Source organism: Nannospalax galili, unplaced genomic scaffold (genome assembly GCF_000622305.1).
Source record: "Nannospalax galili isolate Female #2095 unplaced genomic scaffold, S.galili_v1.0 scaffold1063, whole genome shotgun sequence".
NCBI lineage: Eukaryota > Metazoa > Chordata > Mammalia > Rodentia > Spalacidae > Nannospalax > Nannospalax galili.
Genome location: NW_008349483.1, coordinates 54832 through 80435, shown reverse-complemented (window position 1 = coordinate 80435; position 25604 = coordinate 54832). Strand labels below are relative to the sequence as shown.

General features: G+C 39.7%; 1 protein-coding gene across 2 annotated transcripts in view; it reads left to right on the top strand.

Moving 5' to 3' along the window:
- Nucleotides 1-25604, top strand: part of Amph (amphiphysin) — a 287017-nt gene that overhangs the window by 234408 nt on the left and 27005 nt on the right. Inside the window, exons 13-17 of one of the 2 annotated variants that reach the window (XM_008846953.1) lie at nt 1384-1407; nt 4845-4868; nt 7618-7650; nt 8360-8416; nt 11126-11248. In XM_008846953.1, the coding sequence (XP_008845175.1) occupies nt 1384-1407; nt 4845-4868; nt 7618-7650; nt 8360-8416; nt 11126-11248 (261 nt within the window). The remainder of the gene's footprint in view (nt 1-1383; nt 1408-4844; nt 4869-7617; nt 7651-8359; nt 8417-11125; nt 11249-25604) is intronic. The other variant, XM_008846954.1, reaches the window with a different exon arrangement.

The window sequence follows — 25604 nt, the reverse complement described above, 5'->3', positions numbered from 1 at the left end:
TCAAAGCCATCCCCTTTACTTATGGCTGAAGCCTTCTTGTCAGCTGATATTCTTGCTGCCAGTGGGAACAGCTCATCTCATGATCTCCACAGTGTCCACACAAGCTTACATATCCTTTCATGACCATGAAGAATGATAAACACAGTGCTTTGCATTGCTTCATTCTTTGGAGAAAATGCTGCTTCCGTCTGCTTTATGCAGAGACTTGTAGTACTTTTGATTTACCTTTACTTGTTAAGAGGTTATAAGGAAAGAATCCATCAGGATAATCAGAAATGCATATCAGTTTCAGAAGGAATCGGCAGGTTCAAACAAGGGTGGTTTTTAAAGGAGCCCTTCTCCCCTGTCTTCACTGTTCTATGAGGCTATGCTAAGCAAGAGACCATCCAAACTGTAGAGATGCAGGATGGAAGCTCCACGTTGGTAGAATGAGTCCAGACTGTGTGGGGACAGCAGTCAGAACCACAAGACCTCCTTTCTATAGGACAGAATCCATAGGAGGCTTCTATAGCCTTAGAAAATTGTCTTAATTTAAAACAGCTTCCTAGTTTTCTGTTCACCTTTAGTGAATCCAAACAAGTGGGGAAACACAGCTTGAGTCACAGAAACATAAGTATAAAGCAATGTGCCTTGAGCAGCAATTCTCAGTCTCAAAGGAAGAAAGGTCTCGCCCACTGTCCTCACCCTCAGTGGAAGTCACTCGCACCATCTGGATTCCTTTTGCAAAATCAGCAAGCTTTATAATTAAAATCTAAGTAGTAAGTGCACTTCATTCATAGGATTTACTGGGTACCCTGCTAATGTACATAATTGCCAATTATTAAACTGTGTGTTATCTAACCCAGCATATTGGAGAGTGACATTTGCCATCAAACTAGCTATAATAGCTTTGTGAGTGTGACAGGGAATGGCAGTCAAATTAGCAAGGATTGCAGACTGTATTTTCTCAATTATACGATTAATTCTAATACTGAACACATTTTTATTTTAATGATATGTATATGTTAAAGTAACCCCCTCATTATATATCAGATACAGATACCATTTAAAGAACAAAAGCAGATTTGTTAGAACTGTGCTATTCCATGTGAATCTACTGACTACCTGTGGCTAAACTTAAATTAAGTAAAATTACATAAAATCTAAATTTTTTTTTGTTAGGCTGGTATATATCAAGTCCCTAATAGCCATATGTGACAAGTGTCCACCCAAACAGATAAAAGAAGTAGGCATTTCCATTACCAGAAGCAGGGTTATAGGATAGTGCTGTGCTAAATGCTTACGAACATTCATGATTTCATGAAACTATCTAGCCTCTCTGTAACTGTCATCAATTATATGTATTTTTACATGCTGATAGTGCTTTTATTTGTTTGCTTTTAGACATTGCCTTGGGACTTATGGACGGTAAGATATCTAAGAATTCTTTATTATTATTATTATTATTATTATTATTGGTCGTTTTTGAGACAGGGTCTCCCTGTAGCCCCAACTGTCCTGGAACTCACTATGTAGACCAGACTGGCTTTGAACTCACAGAGATCTGCCTGCCTCTGCCTCCGGAGTGTTGGGATTAAAGGCATATGCCACCACACCTGGCCTAAGAACTCTTTTTATATACCTTGATCTGTAGTAGTTTAGAAACTTATTATTATATTTTTTCACTTGTGAGGGAAAGAAACCCCATTCATTTAATGATAGTATATTCCCCTAGAGCAATCATCCAGAAAAATGCCTGAGTATTTCCAAGTCAGACGATCCTGGTAAAGAAGAGTGTGCCTTTGGCCCACACTGCTGGATAGTTAATGATTAACATGCCCTTGTTCTCTGTGTCTTCCTGTGGGAGCTGGTGACCAGAGTTGCTGTGGTAATGGAAGGCATACACATATGGGGGTGCTCTCAAAAAGAATCTAAACACAGAGTGTGAGAAACTAGAAGGTGATGGGAGCTATTTTAATTATTATATCTAATTAACATTGATTAAAGCAATGAGAGATTTGAGCCAGACAGTCCTGGATTTCAGTTCAGACTGTAATACTTGTAATCTTGTAATTTCTATCAATTTGTAAAATCTTCTAAACCTCAGTTTTTCCTCATCTGCAAAATATTTAGCTCAATGTATGATATGTGTCAATGAAAGGTAGATATTATTATCAATGTTATATTACTCAGCTAATCTGATGTATAAGGTTGGGTATTTCTAGAATTTAGAGTTGGGAAGGGAGATGAGCAGAGCCTGTGGTGTTCCCTCAGTACTGCATAATCAGGAAACTGCAGCACCAGTGTCTAACCTTATAACCCCTAGGGTTAGGTTTTAGTCTTTAAAATGCCTTGGTTGTGTGGTACTAAGTATGCTGCTTGAATTTAGTCAAGACCACAACAGAAGCATTTAGATGCAGTTATTATTTGTGGGCCCAATCTTCTGAAGTGATATTTTTATGTTTTTTTCCCAAAGTAAAGGATGCCCCTCCCCTTCCCTAGAGTTTTATACTTATTCTTTAGGAAAGATGGCTTCCAAGGAGGAGTTAATTGTACTAGTTGGAACCATGTATGACTAAGATAATACTACTTATGCTGTTAGTTTTACTTTTGTGTTTACAAAAAGAGAAGGGTAGATTCACATTCAGGACATTAGAATTCTAACCTCACTGTTGTGTTACTTTTGTTGAAGATTGTGAGAATAATACCAATCCTTTTATCATTTATTAATGATATATAATGTTTTTCTTTCCAGATAGGAAAAGGTGTGGTGAGGGTAAAGGTACCATCTAGTGGGAAGCTTTCACTGTTTCAGGGGACAGACCTGTCAGGAACATTAAAAATCACAAGAATACCAAATTTTGGCTTTCTAGACACACTGCCTATGATGCTTACTCCTCTATACTTTCCAGGGTATTTTTCCTATGGTCAGAAAAGGTCTTTTAGGTTGAAGAAAGAACGCAAAGAGAATCCTCAAGATAGTCATTGTGGTTAATATGAGTTCATTCTCCATCTAAGCACACTCCTCAAGGTTGGAACTGAGTAAAGGATGAGTTTGGGGAGACTTTGTTCAGATGCCATCTGAACATATGGCCTGGGATCATTTCCTGACTTCAGTTCTTGATACCAGCCTACTGTCCTCAGACTTGTTTATTCCAGCCTGCTGTCCTCAGACCTGTCTGTTTACTTGGATAAGCATTTTATTTCAGAGGTGCTAAGGCAGAATTTTGTTTTTGAAAATCCTAAGGAGTTTATTGGGCTTGCTAACAGAGCATAGGGTGGGGGTTTATTTACAGAAGAGTGGGTGCCCCCTCATTTACAGCTGCTCTTGAAAGTCCACACTCAAATATAGATCCTATGACTTCCTGACAGCCACACAAAATGGTGAGAGAGGTGCCTCATGGCATTCTCGGCTTATATATGCTTAGCCCATCCCCACATGTAGCTAAAGTCAATTGACTGGGTGGGAGGGATAACTGACTCTCCCCTCAACTCCTTGATGAGCATGGGAAGGAGGTGTGACTATAGCTTGCTAGCATAGTGGTCAGAGGGCATTTCCAGTTCACACTCCACCCCTTCCTCCAGCTCTTACATTCTTTCTGTCAACCTCTTCCACAAAAGTCCCTGAGCCTTGGTGGGGGGGTAGGTGTGGGATGATCTTCCTCCCATTATGGCAAGGCACTGAGCTTTTGGGTCTCTGCATCATCTGTTTTCCATGGGATGTTGGCCCATTTCTGTAGGATTCCATCTACTATAAAAACACACAGCAAGATGCAGGAACATCTAAACAATGACTGCTATAATAACTTAACCTATGGGAATAAATACAAATGCTTAGAAGGTACTTTAGCAGGTGTATCACATCCATCTAACTAAACAATTGCTATGGATTCCCCGTTGGGGCCTATATCCTCCCCTGTCACTGGGAGTTGGCCTCCCAGTACCAGAGTATGTGTTCTACCTCTAGGAACAGGCATTATAGCCAATTGAAAATTTGCTGGTTGTGCATACATTAGACTTGCCACTATTGCATCAGCTGGAACATCTTGTTTGGCATGTTGATAATGCAGCACGTGGGATCCATTGAATCAGGGAGGTAAAGGAAAGAAGAAACTCAAGAGAGAATAATAGTAGGAGAAGGCATCACTAAGGGAGAAATATGTAAAAAGGGGGTAGTTAAAGGGGAAGTGGGGAAAGAGGGCTATACAAAGAACTATGGGAATAAAGAGGAAAAAATTCTCCCAATACACATTAAAAAAAAAAAAGCCTTAAGCACAGATAAAACCCTATGGGGATGAAAGAAAGCCCCACCAGAAGCCATACCATTGCTAAATGAAGATCCCAGTGCCAGAGGTGGGTTGCCCCCTATGAGCTGTTGGCCAGAGGGACCCTAGAAGTCCCCAAATCAATAAAGATTATTGCCAATAATGTTGGTTGTGCACTAGAAGTGGGCAGTAAAACCTTATTGCTGAAGACATCACATGATATTAGCTTGGGAGAGGGAGAAATCAAGCTTGGACTAAACTGGAAACTCCCTGCCACTGGATGGCTGGATGGGTGGCTTTCATAGTGCCAGAAGGCGATATGCAGATGGCTGGGGAAAACTGTCCCTTATAATTAAAGCAGAAATTTCGTGCTAGTCACGAAACATCCTCCTTGACACTAGAAGAGAGCTTTGTGTTTCAGCTGTACCTCCTCTGTAGCAGCCTTAAATAGTCTTAGAAAAAAATCATTCCTATCACAAAATTATCAAATTTAATTCACACCAGTAAAAGCCACAATATTTAGTAGAGCATTATCTGAGGACAGCCTGAGAAAATTTAACCATCTTTTGCTTAATGCTTCTTCTTTTTATCTGTACACAGACAACTACTGATTTGGTACAGCCGGTAGGTAAATATCCAGAAGATTCTGGATTTTTAAAATAGTTAACCTCATTATACTCGTGGCATTTTTGTAGAGTGAATTTAGAGTGAATTTTCCCCAAGACATTACTAGGAGCACTCTCTGGTTTGGTTTAACTCTTACTGTCCTACTGAAGAGTTCTATGTTTCTCATCAAATATTTCCATGGTCTATTTCATCTTATGATTTTTTTTTCCTTTGTTCTTCTGCAAACTTTAAAGACTGACTCTTCAAAAGTCTTTCTCTGTGTAATCTGATCATGGAGGAAACTCCAGACAGTGGGTTGGCAGAAGAAATTCAAAGATCTGAAGTTGATATAGGTGCATTCACTTGGGGCCCTGTTGCTAGTACAGACAGTGTCAGCCAAGAAATTACCCCAAGTGGATCTCGAGAAGACTTTGCATGTCTCTCTGAAGCAGAGCAAGACATGAGATTACCCACTGGAGTGCTTTCTTCTGCTGGCTGGTCTACTGAAGCTGAACAGGGGGAGAATACTCTGGGACCAGTCTCTCCAGCTAGAAACAAACAGCTGTCCTTAGAACCTGAGTCCCGGACTGGAGTTGCTATTGCTGTTTGCATGAAGATGGACCAGCCATATGAATTACTTGACTCAGAGATTCCAGCCGTGGAAAAATTTGGCCTGCTCGTAAAAGGTCATGAAGAAGCTAAAAAATCTGATGAAGAATTGAAACAGAAAGAGAAGAAAGAAGATTCTATGTGGGCAGGTGTGGAGACATGTCAAAAGGTAGACACTGGAGCTATTGATATCAAGACACTAGAGGGATCTGAAGAGAAAGTGTGTGACAGGGTAGGAAATAGGACACTAAATCATCTCAAAAAAGCAGAGCAAGATCAGGAGACCATAAAAATTAATAAAGTGGGAACTAGGAAAGATCTAAGATGTAACAAGGAAAGACTAAAAACTTATGAAAATTATCTTGAGGAAGCTGACCTATTAGAAAGGGACATGAAAAGAGTACATGTATCAGATGGTTTTGATAACAGAATCCAAGGACTACATGATGAAATTCAAGTAGCAATCGATCATTGTAAAAATATAGAAGGCTTAGGAGTGAAACCTGCTAATCATGTAATCTACCTTTCCAGGTAATCTTTCCATCATCTGTAATCAACCTTTCCAGTCTGACTCTGTCTAATATTAAAAATGTCAGTCCTTAAGAATGGAATTTCACCAGAAAACATATGGAGAAAAATTTAATAGGGCCTCCAAATCATACTATGATGCTTCATTCAGAACAGAGATGTGCAGATGCTGAAGAAATTCAATGTGGCATTGCATTAAATGCTCATGGAGCCGATGAACATAAGAATCAAATTGTTGTTTTATCAATGAAATGTGCAGTGGTAGATGAGTCTAGCACTGACCTTAACTGTTCTCTGGAAACTACTGAAGATGGAAGAGATCAGTGTTCATACATAGGAGAAGAATCATCAGCAGAGGGCTCTGACAGTGTGGTGCCTGGAAACTGTAGTCGTACCATTAATTTGTCCAGAACTGCAAAGACAGACTCTTGGGGAACAGATCCAGGTCAAGTCTGGCAGCCAGGCTTGAATTCAGGAATGAGTAACATGGGTATGGCAGGAGTCTCTGGTATTCCAGATGGCCAAGTAAGTGGATTTGCCAACTGGCTGGAATCTAATAACCACTGGCTTATCAGAGATATAGAAGGCTTACATAAATGCTTGGAACATTTATTTGAAAGTGAAAAAGGAGTGCAGGTAGACTTGCCAGCAGGTATATGTGGGAAAAAAGCCATTACTACCTGCTCAGAACAAAGCCAGGAGATAGCTAGACCTCTGGTTCTGGGACCCTCCTGGAACACTAGCACTGAGAGTTCTGATAGTTCCCAAGACAATGACTTCAGCAACTCAGATTTATCTGAAGATGAAATTGCTAACCAGAGATATGGATTGTTGTACCAAGAAATAAGAGGCTGATAAAGATGAGGTACTTTCCCCATAATGTAGCATAGACTAGCTAAAGGCTTCTGTGGGTTCTGTTTTTCCTAATGTCCTCTCCAACTTCATTGTCCATCCATTGATCTCCTTGACAGGTTGTCATGTACCTCTTAAATATGTACAAACCAAACACAAATAGGTTGATTTAAAAAAAATCCCCCCAAAGTAGAGTGCATGTGTTGGAAATTAATAAGAGACTTTCTTCTAATTCCATGAGTTTATTCTTTCTACTTTATTTTTTTACTGTTCAGGCACTAAAATTTGTCAAACCATGAGTAACATAGACTTATTTATTGTTTTCAAAGTGGTTCTATTCCAATAAAAATTCATGGAATGTTTCTGCATAGGCCCACTGCAACTGGAGTCTCATCACTGTGGTTCATCAAAATGATGGATTATAAAAATGATAGAAAAGCTTCTCCCAGATTTTATCAGTGACTTGAAAGGAGATATTAACCTCTCATGGCTCTTCCCTGGAACCATCTTCTCATTCTTGAGAAAGTTGGTTTTGGTGAAGACTAAGTCACATACCAGCAATATTTGTGTACTTAATCTTTCAATTTTTTTTGTCAGCCTATTTATAATAATACAACATGGCTTTTTGCAGTTCCCAAGCACTTTCAGACAAAGCAACCTGTTGTATTATTTTAAAATTTGTGTGTGGTAGTCGTTATTCCCCAGCTTGTCTAGTGGCTATTCACTCATAAGAGGGAGGAGAAAAAAATTATACCTTCTGTTTCTCATTTCTTTTTAGGCTCCTGGAGGTTCATTTGATGGATTTACCCAGGTACGGAATCAATTTACTCAAAAGATCCACCTGCTGAAATTGTTGCAAATTCTTTTTAGTGTGGGTCCTGTTTCATCAATTGAGCAAAAATGATTACGAGTGGTGGTAGAAAATGTGATCTTGCTACTTACAACTTGGATAATGGAGACAGCATTGGAGGATGCTTATGATTAAATGAGCTATGTACAAGAGCACTTAACCCAGCAACCCAGCACATGCTGAGCATTCCATGACTTCAGCTGTTTACTATGCATGCCATTGGCTATGTTAAGGACTTGCAGTTTCTGCTGATTTCTCTACTAGTAATTAGAAGCAGTTCTAATCCGAATGATCTTCTAGACTCAGGATTGTTTTTACTAAGGAGATGGATCTTAGCAACTGTGAGAAGTTTTAAAGAGCCTCCTTCTAAAAAATCCACAGGGAGCTACACTATGTGGAACCTCAGCCGTTGGTTATTCTCCAGAAAAATGCCATTGGGAGATCAGAAACCATGCACTGGCCACTGACTCTCCAGTGAGGCAATGGTGCCTTGCCATGTTCTGCTAGCAGAGATTTATATTTAGAATAACTCGTGTTAACACTTTCTTGGCACTTTTCCAGTTATTTAAAAGGGGACTTTCACAAACATTAAAATTGTATTTATTGATACAACTGATGGTTGCCAATTCAGATAAGTTTTTTAAATGTCTCTTTTTCTCCCTCTTTTCAGCCCCAGGACACTACATTATTCACTATGCAGGCAGATCAGAATGTTTTGAGCAGCTTGGTGAGTTGGTGTTACTGTGAATTTGAGAGGCACTTGTTAGTTATCACAGAATGTTTGAAAGTTATTGATCATTCTAGTTTGTCTGAATTTGAATACTCAAAGTGATTTCCATAGCTCCCTCTTTCCTAGAAAACAGAAAGAAAAGCATCTGTAAAACTTACTTTAAATTTCTTTACTTCTAACACTGTGTTGCCAACACAAATCAGTTTTTTATAATACTGAGTGTCCTCACTGGAACACAATGAATTCATCAAAGTCCTGGGTCTTTCTATGCAACTATAACTTAAGCTAGCACTGAAACAAATTTACCTCAAGAGTTTATGCTTCAACTAATATTGCATTGCTTTTTTTCTTGAACTTAGAGCTGGTAATTTCTCATCTCATCTCTTCATCTTGTAAGTTTTAGAAAAAAGCATGCATAGGCCATCTGAGAATCCTCATTGCATCACGAGGGGACTAAATCTCAGGGAATGAGTAGGGAGCAGAAGGAGCTGCTCTGGGGATTGCAGGAGATTCTTGTAATATTGCAGTTGCTGCTATCATGGGAAACCTTTCAGCAGTAGCTTACTAATCATGCTGATTGAAGAGACCTTGAAAACTGTCACTGCTACATGACAGAAGGCTTGTTCTCTCTGAGGCTCAAGGAGAGCTATTAGCATTACTGTGGTTTTTCCATCGTAATAGTTATCTTGATTACCTTTCACATTGGAAGTTTGAAACTGAGTTCACATAGAATGAATTTTTCTTTGTACAATAATTCACTTTCAAGTAAGGAATTCTGAGAAACTTGTCTTAAACAAACCTTCTTTGGTTCTGTTGTGCAGACAATTGTGACTCTAATATGACAGTAGACTGTCATACTTTTGCACAACCAGTGGAAGGCAGAATCTCTGAGGGTTTTCAATAAATATTCAAATACCAATCATATAATATCAGTAATACAGCCAGAAAAAATTCAGTCTTCATGTTCGTTGGTCATTCTCAGCCTTGGTGGTGGAGCTTGGAGGATGAAGTTTTGAATCATCAATTGTGAACAGTTAGGGAAAACTCAGAAATGCAAATATAATAGAAAAACTACTAGTCATGAGCAAACGTACATCTACTACTTTGATCCAGAAGATACTTTGGTCAGAATTGTGGTTTCTATGTGTCTTGACATCTCCCTGTGCTATGCCCCTTTGACATTTGTAGGCACTTTCCCTCCTCTTTTCTACATATGTATTCTCTAAAGCAGATACTGTGCCTCTTCTGTGTTGGGGAACCAACCTTGTCATGCCCAGTACTAAAATGCCCCTAACATTTCCTGCTTGGAGGCACTAGGTTAATCACCATAAGCCTGTAACTCTCAGCAAATTGTAAGTCTGCAGGATCTTCTCAGGGGCAGCAGAAGCCCAGCACTGGATTCTCTTCTCTGAATGTGTAATGGCTGCTATTCCATCAAAGCATAGGGCATCATTTGTAGTGCTCCGAACTAGGCACGGCATGATATGAATCCATTAACAGTATCTATCAAGGGGGATGTCTTGTAGGAAAATAAAACAGCTGAGGCGGGGCACAGCTCCAGTAGTACTGTTTCAGATCTTCCCACAAGTTGTTACAACTTATCTTTGTTTTGCTCTCCATCGTGTCAAAATATTTGTAATTTCACTACCTCTGAAACAATAGGAAAAGTGACTTATAAGTTGAATTTGAGTAGCGAGTCATTATTTTTGGTAATTGCAGAAACACTTCTGCACCACTTCTCTATGAAGTTCACTGTGCACATGGAATTAGATGGGCACATGGGAAGAGTGTAAGGACTTCAGCTAAGAACACAGATGCGTCTCAGTGTGTAACTCAGCGTGTGATTGGAACTGGAGGCTGTCTGTATGTAGTGGGGCTATTGGCACAGCAGCATCTCATCTTGCCCCAGGATTTAAAGTGTGTTACTGAGACCATGTAGATGCTTCACTGTGATTCTTTAAAGGATTGGCTTTTTTATATGAAAGAAATTGATTGCTACAGATTTTGTTGGAGGTAGAAGCAGGAAAGGGTCTGAATTAGAACTTCAAACAAAACCACAAAGGCTCTTTGGTTTATGGTAAGGAGCAGCCAGGTAGCTGAGCCTGTGCTGTCAGCTTTGGAAGTGGACCATGGGTTAAATGAATCTATTTAAATCTATGTGTTGACATGACCCCGTCATTTCTCTGTGTAATATATATGTAATATAGGAACTGAATGATCACAGATCTATGTGCCCTATAAATTCTTCCTCTCTCCTTCCATCTGGCAAATGTCAGGCCTCCTAGAGAGTCTTCTTTCCCCTCCCCTCCCCTCCTTTTCTCTTCTCTTTTCTTATTCTCCCCTCCCTCTGCCGCTCCCCCCTCTCTTCCCCCTTTTTCTCTGTTTTTTAACAGAACTTTAGATTCCCTCATATAGGCCATAGAGAAGTAAGAGCCAAATGTTACAGGAAAAAAATTGGTAGGTCTTAGTTTGACTTCAAAGGAAGTGAGGGATCTAGGGGATGTTAAAGGAAAGTTTAGGTGATTCCACTCCTTGCCTTCCCAGTTCTCTAAGGGTTCATGTTGCCAAATGGCAGGATTTTTCCAGAATAGATTTAATGAAACTAGCTTTCTTTTAAATAACAAGCAGATTTTCATTGCCCAGTATTCTGTAATGTTGCCTATTCATGTGTTGAATCTTTTTCCTCTAACCCCCAAATAACCCAAGGCTGAAACTGAACCAGCTCCGTCCACAGAGCCACAAGCAGAAGAGCCACCTGTCAGTACTGCTGCACCTGCTTCTGGGCTGGACCTTGGACTAGAAACAGAGGAGTCAAAGGAGGAGGCAGTGGTGAGTGCCACTTCCTGCCCCTCTCCATCCACCTGCTGCTGCCTTCAAATTCCTCTCGTGACCCTTTTATCACATCCCATCTGGGCCTCAGCTAGGGTAAATGAACTACCAATCTGCCATGGTTCCCAAGGATCAAACAGCTGTTGTTACTTTCACAGTACAACTCCATCCCTTTATATTTTTTCTTAAAAGGAAGCTCTCAGAGAAATGAACTTATGATCTAGGGAAAGTGTCATGTAGTAGCCATAGACCTGGCTCTCCAAAAAAGTGCCTTGATTCTTTTTGATGCACCCCCTTTCTCCATAGGTAAGTGTGGAATGTGCAGAGAATAAGAGTTATTATTTCTGTGTTCTACCTCAGACAGCTGGAGATGTGTCACAATTAAGGATCAAATTGATTGTGACAAACTGGATAACTTCCTTGATAATGTCTATGTGTTACTAGTAGTCAGAGTCTGGGCCAGATGTTTCCAGGTTCTTGGTCTCTTATCCAAAGAATTGAAAATAAGGGTTCATTCAATTTTTTTAAGGAAATAAGGTAATTTCATTTGGAGCAAAACAAGCAGATTTCAAGAGAGATTCACTGTCAAGATAGACAGCAGGCCACATCAGCAAAGATACTCAGGAACCCTGATTATTGTTTGGGACTCCCTTTTATGGGGCTTAAGAAGGAGGAAATGTTTACCAAAGGGCATAGTTTGGGTAAGTATTTTTATTGGTAGGTTAGGTTATAACCTCATTTCTCTCTTGTGCATATCCATTCCCATAATGCATCTGATTTTAATCATATGCATACACAATTACACATAGACATAAGATAGTAAATAGTGGATTCTCCCTGAAAGGTTTCTAGAGGATACTGTTTTGCCTTATTGCATATGCTTCCAGAAGTAGGTCAAGCTAGATCAACCCTCTGTTCCTCATACCCAGATGTGTTGGGAATACACTTGGATAGAAGCTATCTGAATTTGATTTTTAATGGGAATATTAGACCATTGGTCAAATATGGTAATGCATTTAGCCTGATACTGGGTGGGATGGAGGGGTTATGAGGTTGCTAGATGCATTGTTTGGGGAAGGGTGTGTGTGTGTGCATAGCACATTCCAGTAAGAGAACCAGCTGCCAAGGGCATTATTACAAGAGAGGGAGTTGCACATAACCCCAAACCAAGTGTCTCCCATGCTTGCTTGCCTCATGTGCATTGATTACTTACAGTATACGTTTCATAAGTTGTGATGACCCAATGATAACTGAAATATATTATAGACCCATGACTCATTATAGACCCATAAAGATTGGTTTTATTTATAAATATTTCTTTAAAGTCCAGTCTGTGCTGGCCTTGATATTACAGGACACCTGTGTATTTAGGGCTTGTTGGAGGTACTGTGGCTGCTAGAATTCCTGCTTGTATCCTGATCCACACAGACATTAGAACCAGCCACATTGCAAACAGTGATGGACTCTAACATGCCCCAGATCATTACATAGTAAAACGCCTGTGAAAATATCAAGAGTTGAAAAACATGCCTCCCAAGAATTTTAATGAGGGCAACGTTTACTACAACCTTCACAGAACATGCACCAGTAGGAAAACCAACTTCCTCATTACCAAAATGATATTGCTTGGATTGCATGCCTACAGGAGTGAAGGTCATATTATATGTATTGGTCGCTATGGTTATTTTACTGCATAGGCTATATGTCAAGTCAAAGATTTATTAATAAAGAAGAAAACTAAATACAGAGCAAGATAATGATGGAAAATACTAAGTAAGAGTAATTTAATAAAACTATCATATTTTATCATATTTTCCATTTGAAAATGTAGAGTTGGACCATGGCCTGAAGAGAAATAAGAAATGTGTTCAGTTGGTTGAATCCCTTCTAGAAGTGTCTGCTGCTTGAATGAACTTTTTCCTGACATTCCCAAATTTACCAGTGGCCTGGGCATTTTAGTGGAAATGTGGTGTTTCCATGTGGTGGTGTTGTGATCTGCCCAACCACCTTAGATTTATGATTGTTTAAAATTAAGAGAGGGCCTGAGGAGATGGCTCATTGGGTGAAATGCTTGCTGCACAAGCATGAGGACCTGAGTTCAGATCCCCAGCACAAACAGCAAAAGCCAGGCATGGTGGGGTATGCTTGTAACCCCAGTACTGGGAGGCAGAAACAGAAGGATCCCAGGGGCTTGCTGGCCAGACGGTCTAGCAGTGAGCCCCAGGTTCAATGAGAGATGCTGTCTCAAAAAATAAGGTGTAGGACAATAGAGGAAAATACCTGACCTCTGGCCTTCACGCAGACATGCGCGTGCTCTCTCTCTCTCTCTCCCCCCTCTCTCGGAAAGAGACAATAAAATAGTACAACTCAGTTTTTGACTACTGTTATAGTTAAGATCATTGACTTTGAGATGAATATGGCCAATGACAGGGAGTTATAAAGACACCAATTTGTGTTTTGAAAATTTACTTTGATTCTGAAAAGTTTTAAGCAAATTTCTGTTTTGATGGGCAGCATAGTTCTAAACATAGCAGAGATGCTGTGTTGTTTCTCTGTGATTCTCTCTCAGGTTGTCATGATCACCTGCCTTCACACTATCCAAATCCTAAACTTCTATAATTACATTTTTTTGCTTAAGCTCATTAGTTTTCACTGCATGATATTCATAGCTACCAATTATCAACCACCCCCTGAAGACCTGCACATGCTTGACTGAGTGTCCCTAAGATGCTTTGGACCCAAAGTGGGTTTGGATTTCAGATATTTAATTTTTAGAATATTTTCAAATGCATACTCAGACATTTTGGATATGGGACCCAAGTCTGAACATGAAATGTGTTAAAATGTCATATATGCCTTACCCATATAACTTTAATGCATACTTTAGTACCCCTTCCCATGAGATCAATGTGTAATTTTCCATTTGTAATGGTATTTCATAGCCCAAGAATCTTTGAATTTTTAAGAATTCAGGTGTTAGGTTTTTGAACTGGTGATAACTCAATTTGAATATTATTTAGAATATTTTAAGCTAAGGATGATATTAAATTTTTATCCAACTGTGGCACAAGTACTTCTCAATACTAAAATCAAACTCCCTAATGTTGGATGCGAAATTGGGAAGAATTCTTCATTCTAAATATGCTTTTCCTCCTAAAGTTTATAGGTGAACTTTCAGAGAATCAAAAATTTTCTTTTAAAATATTTTTATTCTTTGAGAACTTTATACAATGCATTGTGATCCTATTCAGACCCTCCATTTCCATGCCCTCTATTATTATTTTTTAAAGGTGTATCATGTACAATTTGTGTTCCTCAAGTGCTCTTAGGTATGGTTTGTTTCACTAGATTTTTCCCTTCTTACTGGGAGACCCACCCCAGACTCAGCATCTCCCAGTCCTGATAAGGGCTGACAAACTGACAGAAGGCATCTTATTTGGATTTTGCATAGTTTATATGACATTTGGTGGGGGTGATTTACAAAAAACACGGATTCTTATAGGCTTTTCCTTTTCTGTATTTGAAATGCATGTGTCATCCGTCTCTTGCTCTCCCGGCTCCTTCTCTCCTTGGCAGTTGGCCTGTGCTCAGTATGGCCTGTGCTCAATATGGTGGCCGCTGCCCCCCCTCCCTTTTCCCAGTGTGCTTCATTCAGCCTTCTCACCGGTCATAGTGCCTCATCTCACCCCGCCAAGGAGCCCCCAAGTAAGGCGGGGCATTTGCCCTGCCTTTCCCCAAGCTCTATTCCAAAAATGGTGACTACCCCATTCACAGCTGTAACAAGTCTGGTAGCTTCCCAGCAGCCACACAAAAGGGCAAGAGAGCAGCCTCATGATTTTCCTGTCTTCTATCTCCATAGCCCTGCCCATTAGTGGACTTGATTCCCTCCACAGAGAATGGGAAGGAGGTGGGATTATGGCTTATCAGAGGAACTTCTGGGTCACAGGGTTCATTCCCTGGAATCTACTCAACCTATGCAGAGAGTCACACCCTAAAGAGAACTGATTCTCCCTTCTCAGGAGCTATCAATTGCCAATTGTTCCTCAACTAAGGCTGGGGCTTCCTGCCCACCACCCCTCTCCATGCTAGGTTTTTATTTGACTTAGGTTTGCACAGATCTTGTGAATGCTGTCACAAGTGCTGTGGCTTCATGTGTGCAACTGCCCTGTTGTGTCCAGAAAACATGGTTTCCCTGTATCCTCCATAACATTTGGCTCTTATCCTTCCAACCCCTCTTCCACAATGATCCCTAAGCCTTAGGAGGAGAGGGTGTGATACAGATGTCCCATTTAGGGCTGAGCATTCTGCAGGCTTTTATTCACTGCATGTTGACAAGTTGTGGGTCTCTGTTAATCACCATCTGCTCCACAAAGAAGCTGCCCTGATGAGGGTTGAGAGATGCAGTAATTTACAGACATACTAATAAATCATTATAAGATGCTTTTTATTTTAAAAATATATTTTATTTTTGAGAATTTCGTACATGAATATTCTATTTGCATTATTTCCATCCTTCCCAGTCCCTCTCCAACTTCTCCCATGTCCTCTCCACTCCCTCTCAATTTGTTAGCCTCTTTGTTATTATTACATATATGTACATGCATTTATAAATATACACATATATAATGCACTGAGTTCATTTAGTGGTACGTCTAACACTTTCCTGTATGGTTTGGATTGATACATGGTCCTTGTGCACCTATATGACTTAAGCTTATTGTGCACCATATGCCTTAACCAAACAAATCAGATAACACTAGAGCTGCTCTCTACTCTGCTCAGTGAGGTTGGTACACTGAGGATGGACTAAGATGCCACAGCAATATAAAACTACTATAAATTTTAATGTTCATTATCAGTTTTTTATATTTTAATGAGTTTTTGTACATTTCACATAATATATCTTAATTGAATTTAGAAACTGCCCCCCTGTCCATGCCCCTTCATAGCTCCCCTTACTGGATTTCATACGTTTTGTCATATATGTTAATCCTATCCAGTCAAGCATTTGTATTCAGATGTCCCTCGGTGCAAGTTCTTGTTTTAATACTATATCTATTTAGCAGAATAGCAGTAGCAGGCTCTCCCCTATGGGCTGTGACCTGTCTAGACGCAGCTTCTTGGCCCCGATAACAGGGCCAGGTATGACTTACATCTTGTGAAGCTGCCCTTACAACCAATCAGAAAATGTTTGGTTACTCCAATAAAATTCCTGCACTACCGCACCAGTAGGCATATCTTGCCAGACCAGTTGTTACTATAGCTCGCAGTGTTCACAGTTTGGTAAGGTTGATGATTACATTTCTTTTTTTGCATAGCGCTTTCCAGCACAATGAAAACTGGCCAATACAATAAAGCTTTCAGGTCAATACCAGCTTGATTTCTCCATATTTGTTCTACAACTCATGTATGTAATATCTAGAGCAAAGGGGACTTGCCCTCAAGTTCTGGAAGTTAACTAAGAGCCATGACAGAAGCCAGTACAGTTTGAGAGTCTATAGGACACCACTCCCAGTCAACAACTCCAAAAGAAGGAGTCTATTCCTAGCATTGGGCTTTTTATTTGCTAGCCTGTGGTGTCTGGTAGGGACATCAAACCCCTGTTATAGGGGAGCTATACTTAAACACTTTTTATATTGTATATGTCTATATTTAAGAAACTTCCACAGTAGTAGGTTCCCACTTGATTTCTTCAAAAGGCCTTTAGTGTTGATTATCCCTCAACTTCCTCTTCTGCCCTGCCCTCCCATTCCCCACTCCATTTAAACCTTCCTATTCCATTATTCCCCTTTTCCTCTTTGTATCACTGTGTTCTGTCTTCTCGGCCATGAAACCTTCCCCCATGAGCCCATATTAGCTTTCTGACCTCCATAGATTTTCCAATTGAAATATACTTATCTCAAGATTCAAAGCTAGCATCAATTTATTTGTTTTTGTTTTGTTTAATTTTGTTTCTTTTTTAAGACAGGTAAGGGAGAATATACAGTTTGTTTTTCTGAGTCCGGATTACCTCACTCAGGATGATTGTTTCCAGTTTCATCTATTTACATGTGAATTCCATGGTTTTATTTTTCTTAACAGCTGAATGATAGTACATCATGTAAATGTACCATATTTTCATTTTTCATTCATTAGTTGACAGCCATCTAAGTTGTTACTGGCTATGGTAAACAAAGCAACAATGAACAGATGAGCAGATATCTTTGTAGTAGAGTACAGAGATAGTCCTTTGGGTATATGTCCAGAGTGGCATGGCTGGATATATTTCTAGCTTTTTGAGGAATCTCCACACTGATTTCCATAGTGGTTGCACAGCTCACACTCCCACAAGCAGTGAATAAGTGTTCCCCTTTCCTTAATCTTCATCAGCATTTTCCATCCTTTGTGTTTTGGATCTTACCCATTCTGACTGGGGTGATAGGAAATCTCAAAGAAGTTTTAATTAGCATTTTTCCTTAGGGCTAAAGATGTTGAACATTAAAAAAAATATTTCCCAATCATTTGTGTTTTATCTTTTGAGAACTCTCTTTAGTACCTTGCCCCAATTCCTAATTGGTTTTCTGTTTGTTTGATTTTTCTTTGTGAAATATAAGAGAAGTTATAAAGTCTTTTGAAGTAATTACACATCTCCTGAGACATGTAGGTAATAATAGTATGACGCACCATCTGCAGAGAGAAAACTCCATGTGGACTGAAAAATCATAGTAATAGTATTAACTAGGAGGTGCAAATTATACTAATGAGATTTGATTAATACATAGAAAGAGCCCATTTTTTCATGTTTTCAAAATGGACATACTTAGATGAAGCCATTTCTTCCTCTTGTCCTCACTTGTACTTAGGAAAATAGTACAACTTCACAATTTCTGGCTATAATAATATAGTACATCAGGCCTTTTGGCTTCTAGATATGTAGTATGCACTGGGAGAAGCACAAGACTCCACCTTGTTGTTCTCATCATTATTTTGCAGCCAGGCTGCTGGTCTTGTCCTTTGGGATCCAGCTGACGTGACCTTTGGAGGGAATCTCTTTTCTGCTGCTGAAATGAAATGTCATTCCTCAGTTATTGATTCAGGTTTTGACAGAATGCATTTCATCTGCGGTGAAGTCTGTGGTGGTTTTGTTAAAAAAAAAAAGGACAAGTATAATTTTAAAACTAGGAACATTTGGTAGAGGTTTTTTCAAGAAAAGTTTAATAATTACATTTCTGATCTTTGTTTTGTTTTCTACATAACAAATATTGTCTTTAGTTTTTCTTCACATCTTATTTTATCATGTCTTCAGAACACATTTGTATTTGCTTATTTATTTCAATTTATTTATTTTCAATTTACTCATTGAGAGTTTCATTCATGTGTTCAGTGAAATATTATCATATCCATTTGCCCCTCTATCCCTTTCAGATATCCCCAGCATGTCCCTCTCCCAACTTCATGTCCCCCTGTTTATTTCAGTAACTTACTAAATCTACTCACTGTTGCCCATATGTACATGGGTATGGGGCCATTCCCTGGTGCATGGGCAATCTACCAGCGGCCACAACCACAAAGAAGAATGATTCTCCTGCCCTCAGAAGCTAATAGCTGCTAATATAAGTCCTCAGCTACTGGTGGAGCCTTGTGATCTCTTCCTCAAGTCATGCTTGGTTTTTGGCTGACTTGATCTTGTGTAGATCCTGTGCAAGTAACTTCAGCTTCTGTGAATTACTATGTGCAATAGCCCTGTCATGCCCAAAGACAGTATCTCACAGTACCCCTCCCTTTCCTCTGTTTCCTGTGTTCTTTCTGCCCACCTCGTCTACTTTGTTCCCCGAGCCTTGGCAGGAGAATTGATAAGATGACCCATTTAGGGCTGAGCACTCACAGCCACTTATTCGCAGCACTTTGACCAGTTATGAATAGAAACATTGACTGCTACTCACTGCGAAAATAAGCTTCTCTGACTGAGGCTGAAAGAAAGTCAGGTCTATGTCTATGTGTGCAAACATAAATACTTAGAAGACAGTTTTACAACATGACCATTTAGTAAATAACAATAGTAAGTTGCATCCTAGGACCTATGACCTCCACAGCTATGGACTTTTAACCAGGTTTATAGACCTAACATGGAGCAGGTCTCAACTAGAAAGCAATTGGTTACTTCATAACTTCTATGCCACTATTGCACCTGTGTATGCATCTGCCTGGCAGAACTCTGTTGTGGTACGCAGGGTCTAGGTAAGACCATTGATGTGCTTTCTCTTCTAGCATCCTACATATTACCTTCTGGCATTATGAAAATTAGCCAGCAAGAAGAAAGTTTCCAGACCAGGTTGAGGTTGATTTCTCTATGTCCTGCAGCCGAAGTGTGTGGTGGCTTCAGCAAAGCGGTATTACTATGTAGTTATGGTAGGAAACCAAGAGCGATGGCAATAGCCTGCGTAGTTTGGGTGAACCTCTGTAGCTTCCTTGACTACATAATAGTATATTTTAGGTAAAACCAATGTAGAGAGGTAGAATACTGGGTATAGAAAGGCTTATGCAGGGAGGGGTATGAGAGGATGATGGAAATCAAGAAGTGTGGGGGTTAGCATAAAGGAAGATGTATGAAAAAGTTATCTGGAAACCTACTATCTCACAACTCAATTTAAAAATATTGTTGGGCCAGGCATGGAGGTGTATACCTTTAATCTCAGCACTCTGGAGGCAGAGGTAGATGGATCTCTGAGATCAAAACCAGCCTGGTCTACATATCAAGTTCCAGCTCAGCGGGGGCTACAGGAAGATCCTGCCCCCTGCCTCAAAAAAGTAAAACAAAATAAATAGTTGGAAGGAACAGCAGAACATGCGATCAGAAAGAAGACCGAGGTTAACATTAAGGGTTAAAGGTTTAAGGAAGGATGGAGGCAGGGATGGCAGAGAAGGGAGGAGTAGGAGATGGGTTATCTAAAACAAAGATGTATGAAAAAGCCTTATGGAATCCCACTAGTGAGTAAGCTAATTTCAAAATACAACTTTTTAAAAAAAGGAGTTTGAATGGAGGTGCCCTGCATGGATTGACAATGCTGCTCCCAGAATGTTGACACAGGTCATTAAACAAAAGCTGTAGTGCCAGGTTTGGGATACCGCCTATGAGTTATTGATCACAACACATTTTAAAAACCAACATTCAGTCATCTTCTCTAGATGTTTCTTTTATGTGACTAATGGAAATTATTATTAGAAAAAATAAGTTTGGTGTCTATTTTGGTTTATAAATCAGAGAAGTAAGTTAGAATGCAGAAAAAGATGAGAACAGAATTAATACATAATATATTATTTAGTTACAGTTAAAGATTTGTTTGGCCTGTCATTGTTTTACAAAAAATAAAATTTTACTTATTTCATTTTTATTTTATTCCATTTATTTCATTTTCTTAAGAAGAGAGCACATACTGTTCTCTTAATTCCTACCAACTCTTGCATTTTGCTAAAATATAGTGAAGTAGGCCAATATATATTCCTTGATGATTATTTTAAAAAAATACTATGTTGTAATTAAGTTTAAGATAGTATAACTTCCAAAACATATACTTAGAAAAAGGATCAAGGGCTGGAGAGATGGCTCAGTGGTTAATAGTACTGACTGCTCTTGTAGAGGACCCAGGTTCAATTCCCAGCACCCACATGATGGCTAACAACCATCCAAAACTCCAATGTCAGGGGAATTTGATGCTCTCTTCTGACCTCTGTAGGCATTGCATGACAAGGGTGAACCTACATATATACAAGTAATACACTCATACACATAAAATAATAATGAAATATTTTCTAAAAAGGATCAAGGTAAAGATGCTATTATGATATTGACCCATTATTGGGGGGCTAGCCTTGGTTTTGCTATGCTTTTCTTTTTATAAATTTAAGCACATACAAATTAGCTGATCACCAAATAATCCAACAAGTATACAAGTATGCATTACCAGACCACAGGCTCTGAACTTGATCTTGCTAAGAATGTTTCTGCCCAATAGAGTTCAGTCCTGTTATTTCTTCTTTCATTCCACTGAAAGAGATATTTGACTTTCTGGTATGTGTTGGGCTATGTTCTGGACCCCAGGGAACACAGGAATATAGTCAATAGATAAGGGCTCTTACATCACAGTTTCCACAGACTAGTGGTTGAGTCTGACATTACTTGGTGCTCAGGACATCCGACGCAGGCATGTGCTAGGCAGCAGTGTTTGAGACTTCTTCACATGCAGAGTAAACACACCAAAATGTCATATGAGACATCAAATGAAGATATGGGATCCCAAAATGTCAAGGAAGACACAAAACAAACAAAAACTGGCAGCTTGAATTACTGTTCTTGACATTTATTAACATAGAATGGCCATCTATCTATAAGTTTATCAATTAAAGTATGCTTTAAATTGTCGAATATATTTAAACAAGAGTTTTGAAGATGGATGTACCTTTTCACCTTTCTGTGAAAAAGAATCATAGATATGGTTATTTTCTGGATTTGTTTTTATTCCGTTAACAACTAATTACATTATCAAGACTCTCAGGCCAAAGAAGTGGCTCGGTTTCTCTCTTGTTCACAATGCCTAACATCAACAGGGTGAGTTATATGTCACTGATTTGTTGATTGATTGATATTGTCATGTAGGGGACCTGAAAGTGTTTATAGCTTAGTCTTTTTAAATGAAAATATTCAAGTAGTCATGTGCTTTCTCTTTTTTCCATTTAGATACTTTGGTTTTTGTGTTTGGGAAAAGCAAGCCAGTTATTGCTGATGACAGTATTAGCAATGTTAATTTTCTCACTCTGTTCCACAGTAGTTTCCTGACATTTGAGCTCTCATGCCTGAGATATGAAATGGAATTAGCAGTACTTACCCTTACAAGTGTCCTATGAGTCATAGAAATCATGCATTTCTTTCATTTCAACATTTGGCACCTGGAGGTACCTTGGTCAATAATATTTTGATGATGTCCTCTTCATTATCATTGAAAGTTGGTAAGAAGCAAGTAAGCAGAACCAGGTGAAATACATACTGTGGGAGGGAGAGGCAGCAGGTGGACAGTAGTAACTCCCTTTTCAGTTTTGACCCCTGTCAGAAATCATAAGGTACCCAGCATCTTTGTTAGGTCTCCATCAGCACAAATTTCCTCCTGGGTCTTAAAAATGCTGTGTCCCTTCAACATTCCCTTGTCCTTTCTAAGAAACCTCTTCTCTCCTGGGCATCTTTATACTAGGTCCACTGACAGGGAATTTCCTGCTTCCAGTGCTAGGGAGCTGTGAACATTCTGAGAACTGGCGATGCCCTCTTACTTCAAGGTGGTTGTAGGAGAAAAACGGTCCATCATCTTGCACATGTATCCAAATTTGGTTGAAGTGGCCGGGCCCAGATCTCTCTACCATTGTACCAAGTCATTGGAAGAGATAGCATTACCAAGCAGAACATGAATGTAAGCAGATGGTGGCCAGCTCCCCTCACCTCCCACAGCAGGCTGACCCAGCTTTCAGTTACCTCATCTCTGGGAAAGGGAGTCATTGCTATGTGCCCGAACTTGAGTATTCATTAACCACAATCCAACTGCTGAATTACAGCACACATCAACTCTCTTCCCTGCTTCCAAGGTCTAAAGCCCATTCTAATTTTTAATTTTAAAATATGCAAAGTGATGGGTCTAATTCGGCACTTTCATGCATGTGTATGTTTTGATGGACTAGGTCCAAGTAAGAATTGTGTAATTCATGATTTCTGGTGTAACGTGACTCTATAGAAAATGAACATCAGGATTAGGTGTTTTTTCTAGCACTTTGGAAGCCCTTTATAGATGACAGGTGACCAATGGAGTTTGGGGTCGGGAGAGTGTGCGTGTGCATGAGTGCATGCGTATACTTTTGGCATATACATTTTAAAACAAATATTTTATTATTTTCATTTTATGTGTATGACTGTATTGCTTCCATGTATGTAAGTGCACCCATGTCGTGCAATGCCCACAGAGGTCAGAAGAGGTGTCAGAGCCCCTGGAACTGGAGTTACAAATGGCAGTTCGCTACCATGAGCAGTCAGTGCTCTTAACAACTGTGCCATCTCCCCACAGAGGTCAGAAGAGGTGTCAGAGCCCCTGGAACTGGAGTTACAAATGGCAGTTCGCTACCATGAGCAGTCAGTGCTCTTAACAACTGAGCCATCTCTCCAGCCCCCTTTTAGCACGTACCTTTTATTGAGGTGAAATTAATGTTACATGAAATTATCTCTATAAAAATGAAAAACTGAGTAGTATACATTCATAGAGTTGTACAACCATCACTCTAACTTAGAGGCAGAATTTCATCTTTTTGATTCTTGATGTTAAAACAAGATGCAAGTTACCAGGGAAAATGAAATGCTGCCTAACTTCAAACCAAGTACCTTTTCAGGTTACATTTATGTCATCCCAAATCAAAACCCCATATCCATTGAGCAGTCATCCCCCTCCATCCCCTCCAACAGTCCTTTTACTTGTGAAATTTGCCTTCTACCTCTATGAAGTTCTCCTGAAAACTGTAAAACCCTACACCTGAATAATTTAAAAGTTAAGGGCTTTCAAATCCCTGTGGTCATAAAGCACCCTAGTTTACGGCTGTTTCCAGCCCCTGTCTGCTGGGTAACTGGGGTGACAGATGATCCCAAAGTAGACTTTGCTCAATAATGCCACCATTGATCCAAAGCTGTGAAATTAGAGGGATGCCAGTGGGTCTTCACAGTATGACCCTCAGCTGCCTGCTTTTCAAGCTTCAGGCCACACACTGCCATCTGTCAAGCCCCAGGCTACTCTGAGATGGACCTTATCCCTGACAAGGTCAGAGTCAGGAGCTTTGCCCATAGAGCATGAGAATATTCAGGTGATTTCCAGATTGCCTTGTCTTGATTTAGTCTCAGGATATGCCTGGCACCATACCTTTGATTCTGGTACACTGAGCCTGAGCCTAAGTAGGAGGCATTTTGGTGTTGTTTTGAGTCAGGGACTCTATGTATATAGATTGGTCTGGTACTTGCTGTGTACTCCAGGCTATCCTTGAACTTGTGGGAACCCCCCTGCCTCAACTTTCCAAATACCGATATTGCAGGCGTGTTTTACAATGACTGGTTTGCAAAGATATTTTTCAAAACAGTCTCAGGACTGGATTATGCCTCAGTGGGAGAATGCTTGCCTTGTGTGCCCAAAGGCTCAGGGTTCAATTGTGAGGACTATTAAAAGAGAAGAAAACTCTCTGACAAGACTTGGGAATTCCATTGAAGACACCCATTATGACTGCTTTACAAACCACTACTTGCTCACATCGCCGTTTCTGAGCAAGCAGAATGTACAATATTTATTTACCTTTCTTTCAAAAGATAAACATACTTCTGGTCACTTTGCAGCTAAAACACTAATTAACACTTTTAATACTGAAATGCATTATTACTGGCTATTCTACCATGACCTTAAAGGCCAAATTAACCCAAAAATTCATTTACTGTGGCATCTCTGCAAAAGATAATATTTCAAGGAAGTGACAGAGCTAATTTTAACACGTTGCCATGGCAGCACTGCTGCCAGCAGTTGAGTTGTGGTGGGACCCAGCTGCTTAGGGCTTATGATGGGACTGCAGGCAACACTAAGATAGTAGATTGAGAGATAATTGAGATGAAGATTAGAGCTTATCCTGCAACTTTTTATTAGAAAGCAGATGCATAAATGTGTGTAACTGAGATTTTCAATGCTAGGTACCACCTTGAAAAAGATCGCCTCTGGGACCTGGTGTTCTGAGGACAGCACACCTCTGTAGACTCGCTGGAGAGAAAGTGTGACGTGCAGTGTTTTAAATATCATTTTTGTGAAGAGCAGTACCAATTGCCAGCCTATGTCTTAGCACCAGGGTCTTCTCTTTAGGGCCGTAATCATTTTCTGTAGACTCTAGCTGCCTCTTGAGTTTCTCTTTAAACTAGATTCTGAAGAAAATATTGTCCTTAATTTTAATCATTCAGAATTCATAAAATAGCAGGATTTTCAGAGAATCAAGAGCTCTGTTTGGAGCCTTTTTTAAAGGTGAGGAAGAAAAGGCCGTGGTGGTCTGTGGCCAGGACCTTTAGGGCCGTAATCATTTTCTGTAGACTCTAGCTGCCTCTTGAGTTTCTCTTTAAACTAGATTCTGAAGAAAATATTGTCCTTAATTTTAATCATTCAGAATTCATAAAATAGCAGGATTTTCAGAGAATCAAGAGCTCTGTTTGGAGCCTTTTTTAAAGGTGAGGAAGAAAAGGCCGTGGTGGTCTGTGGCCAGGACACACCTATGTCTGTCCCTTTACTACTTTTCCCAGTGGTGTCACGCAGCCAGATTTATATTCGGCTAC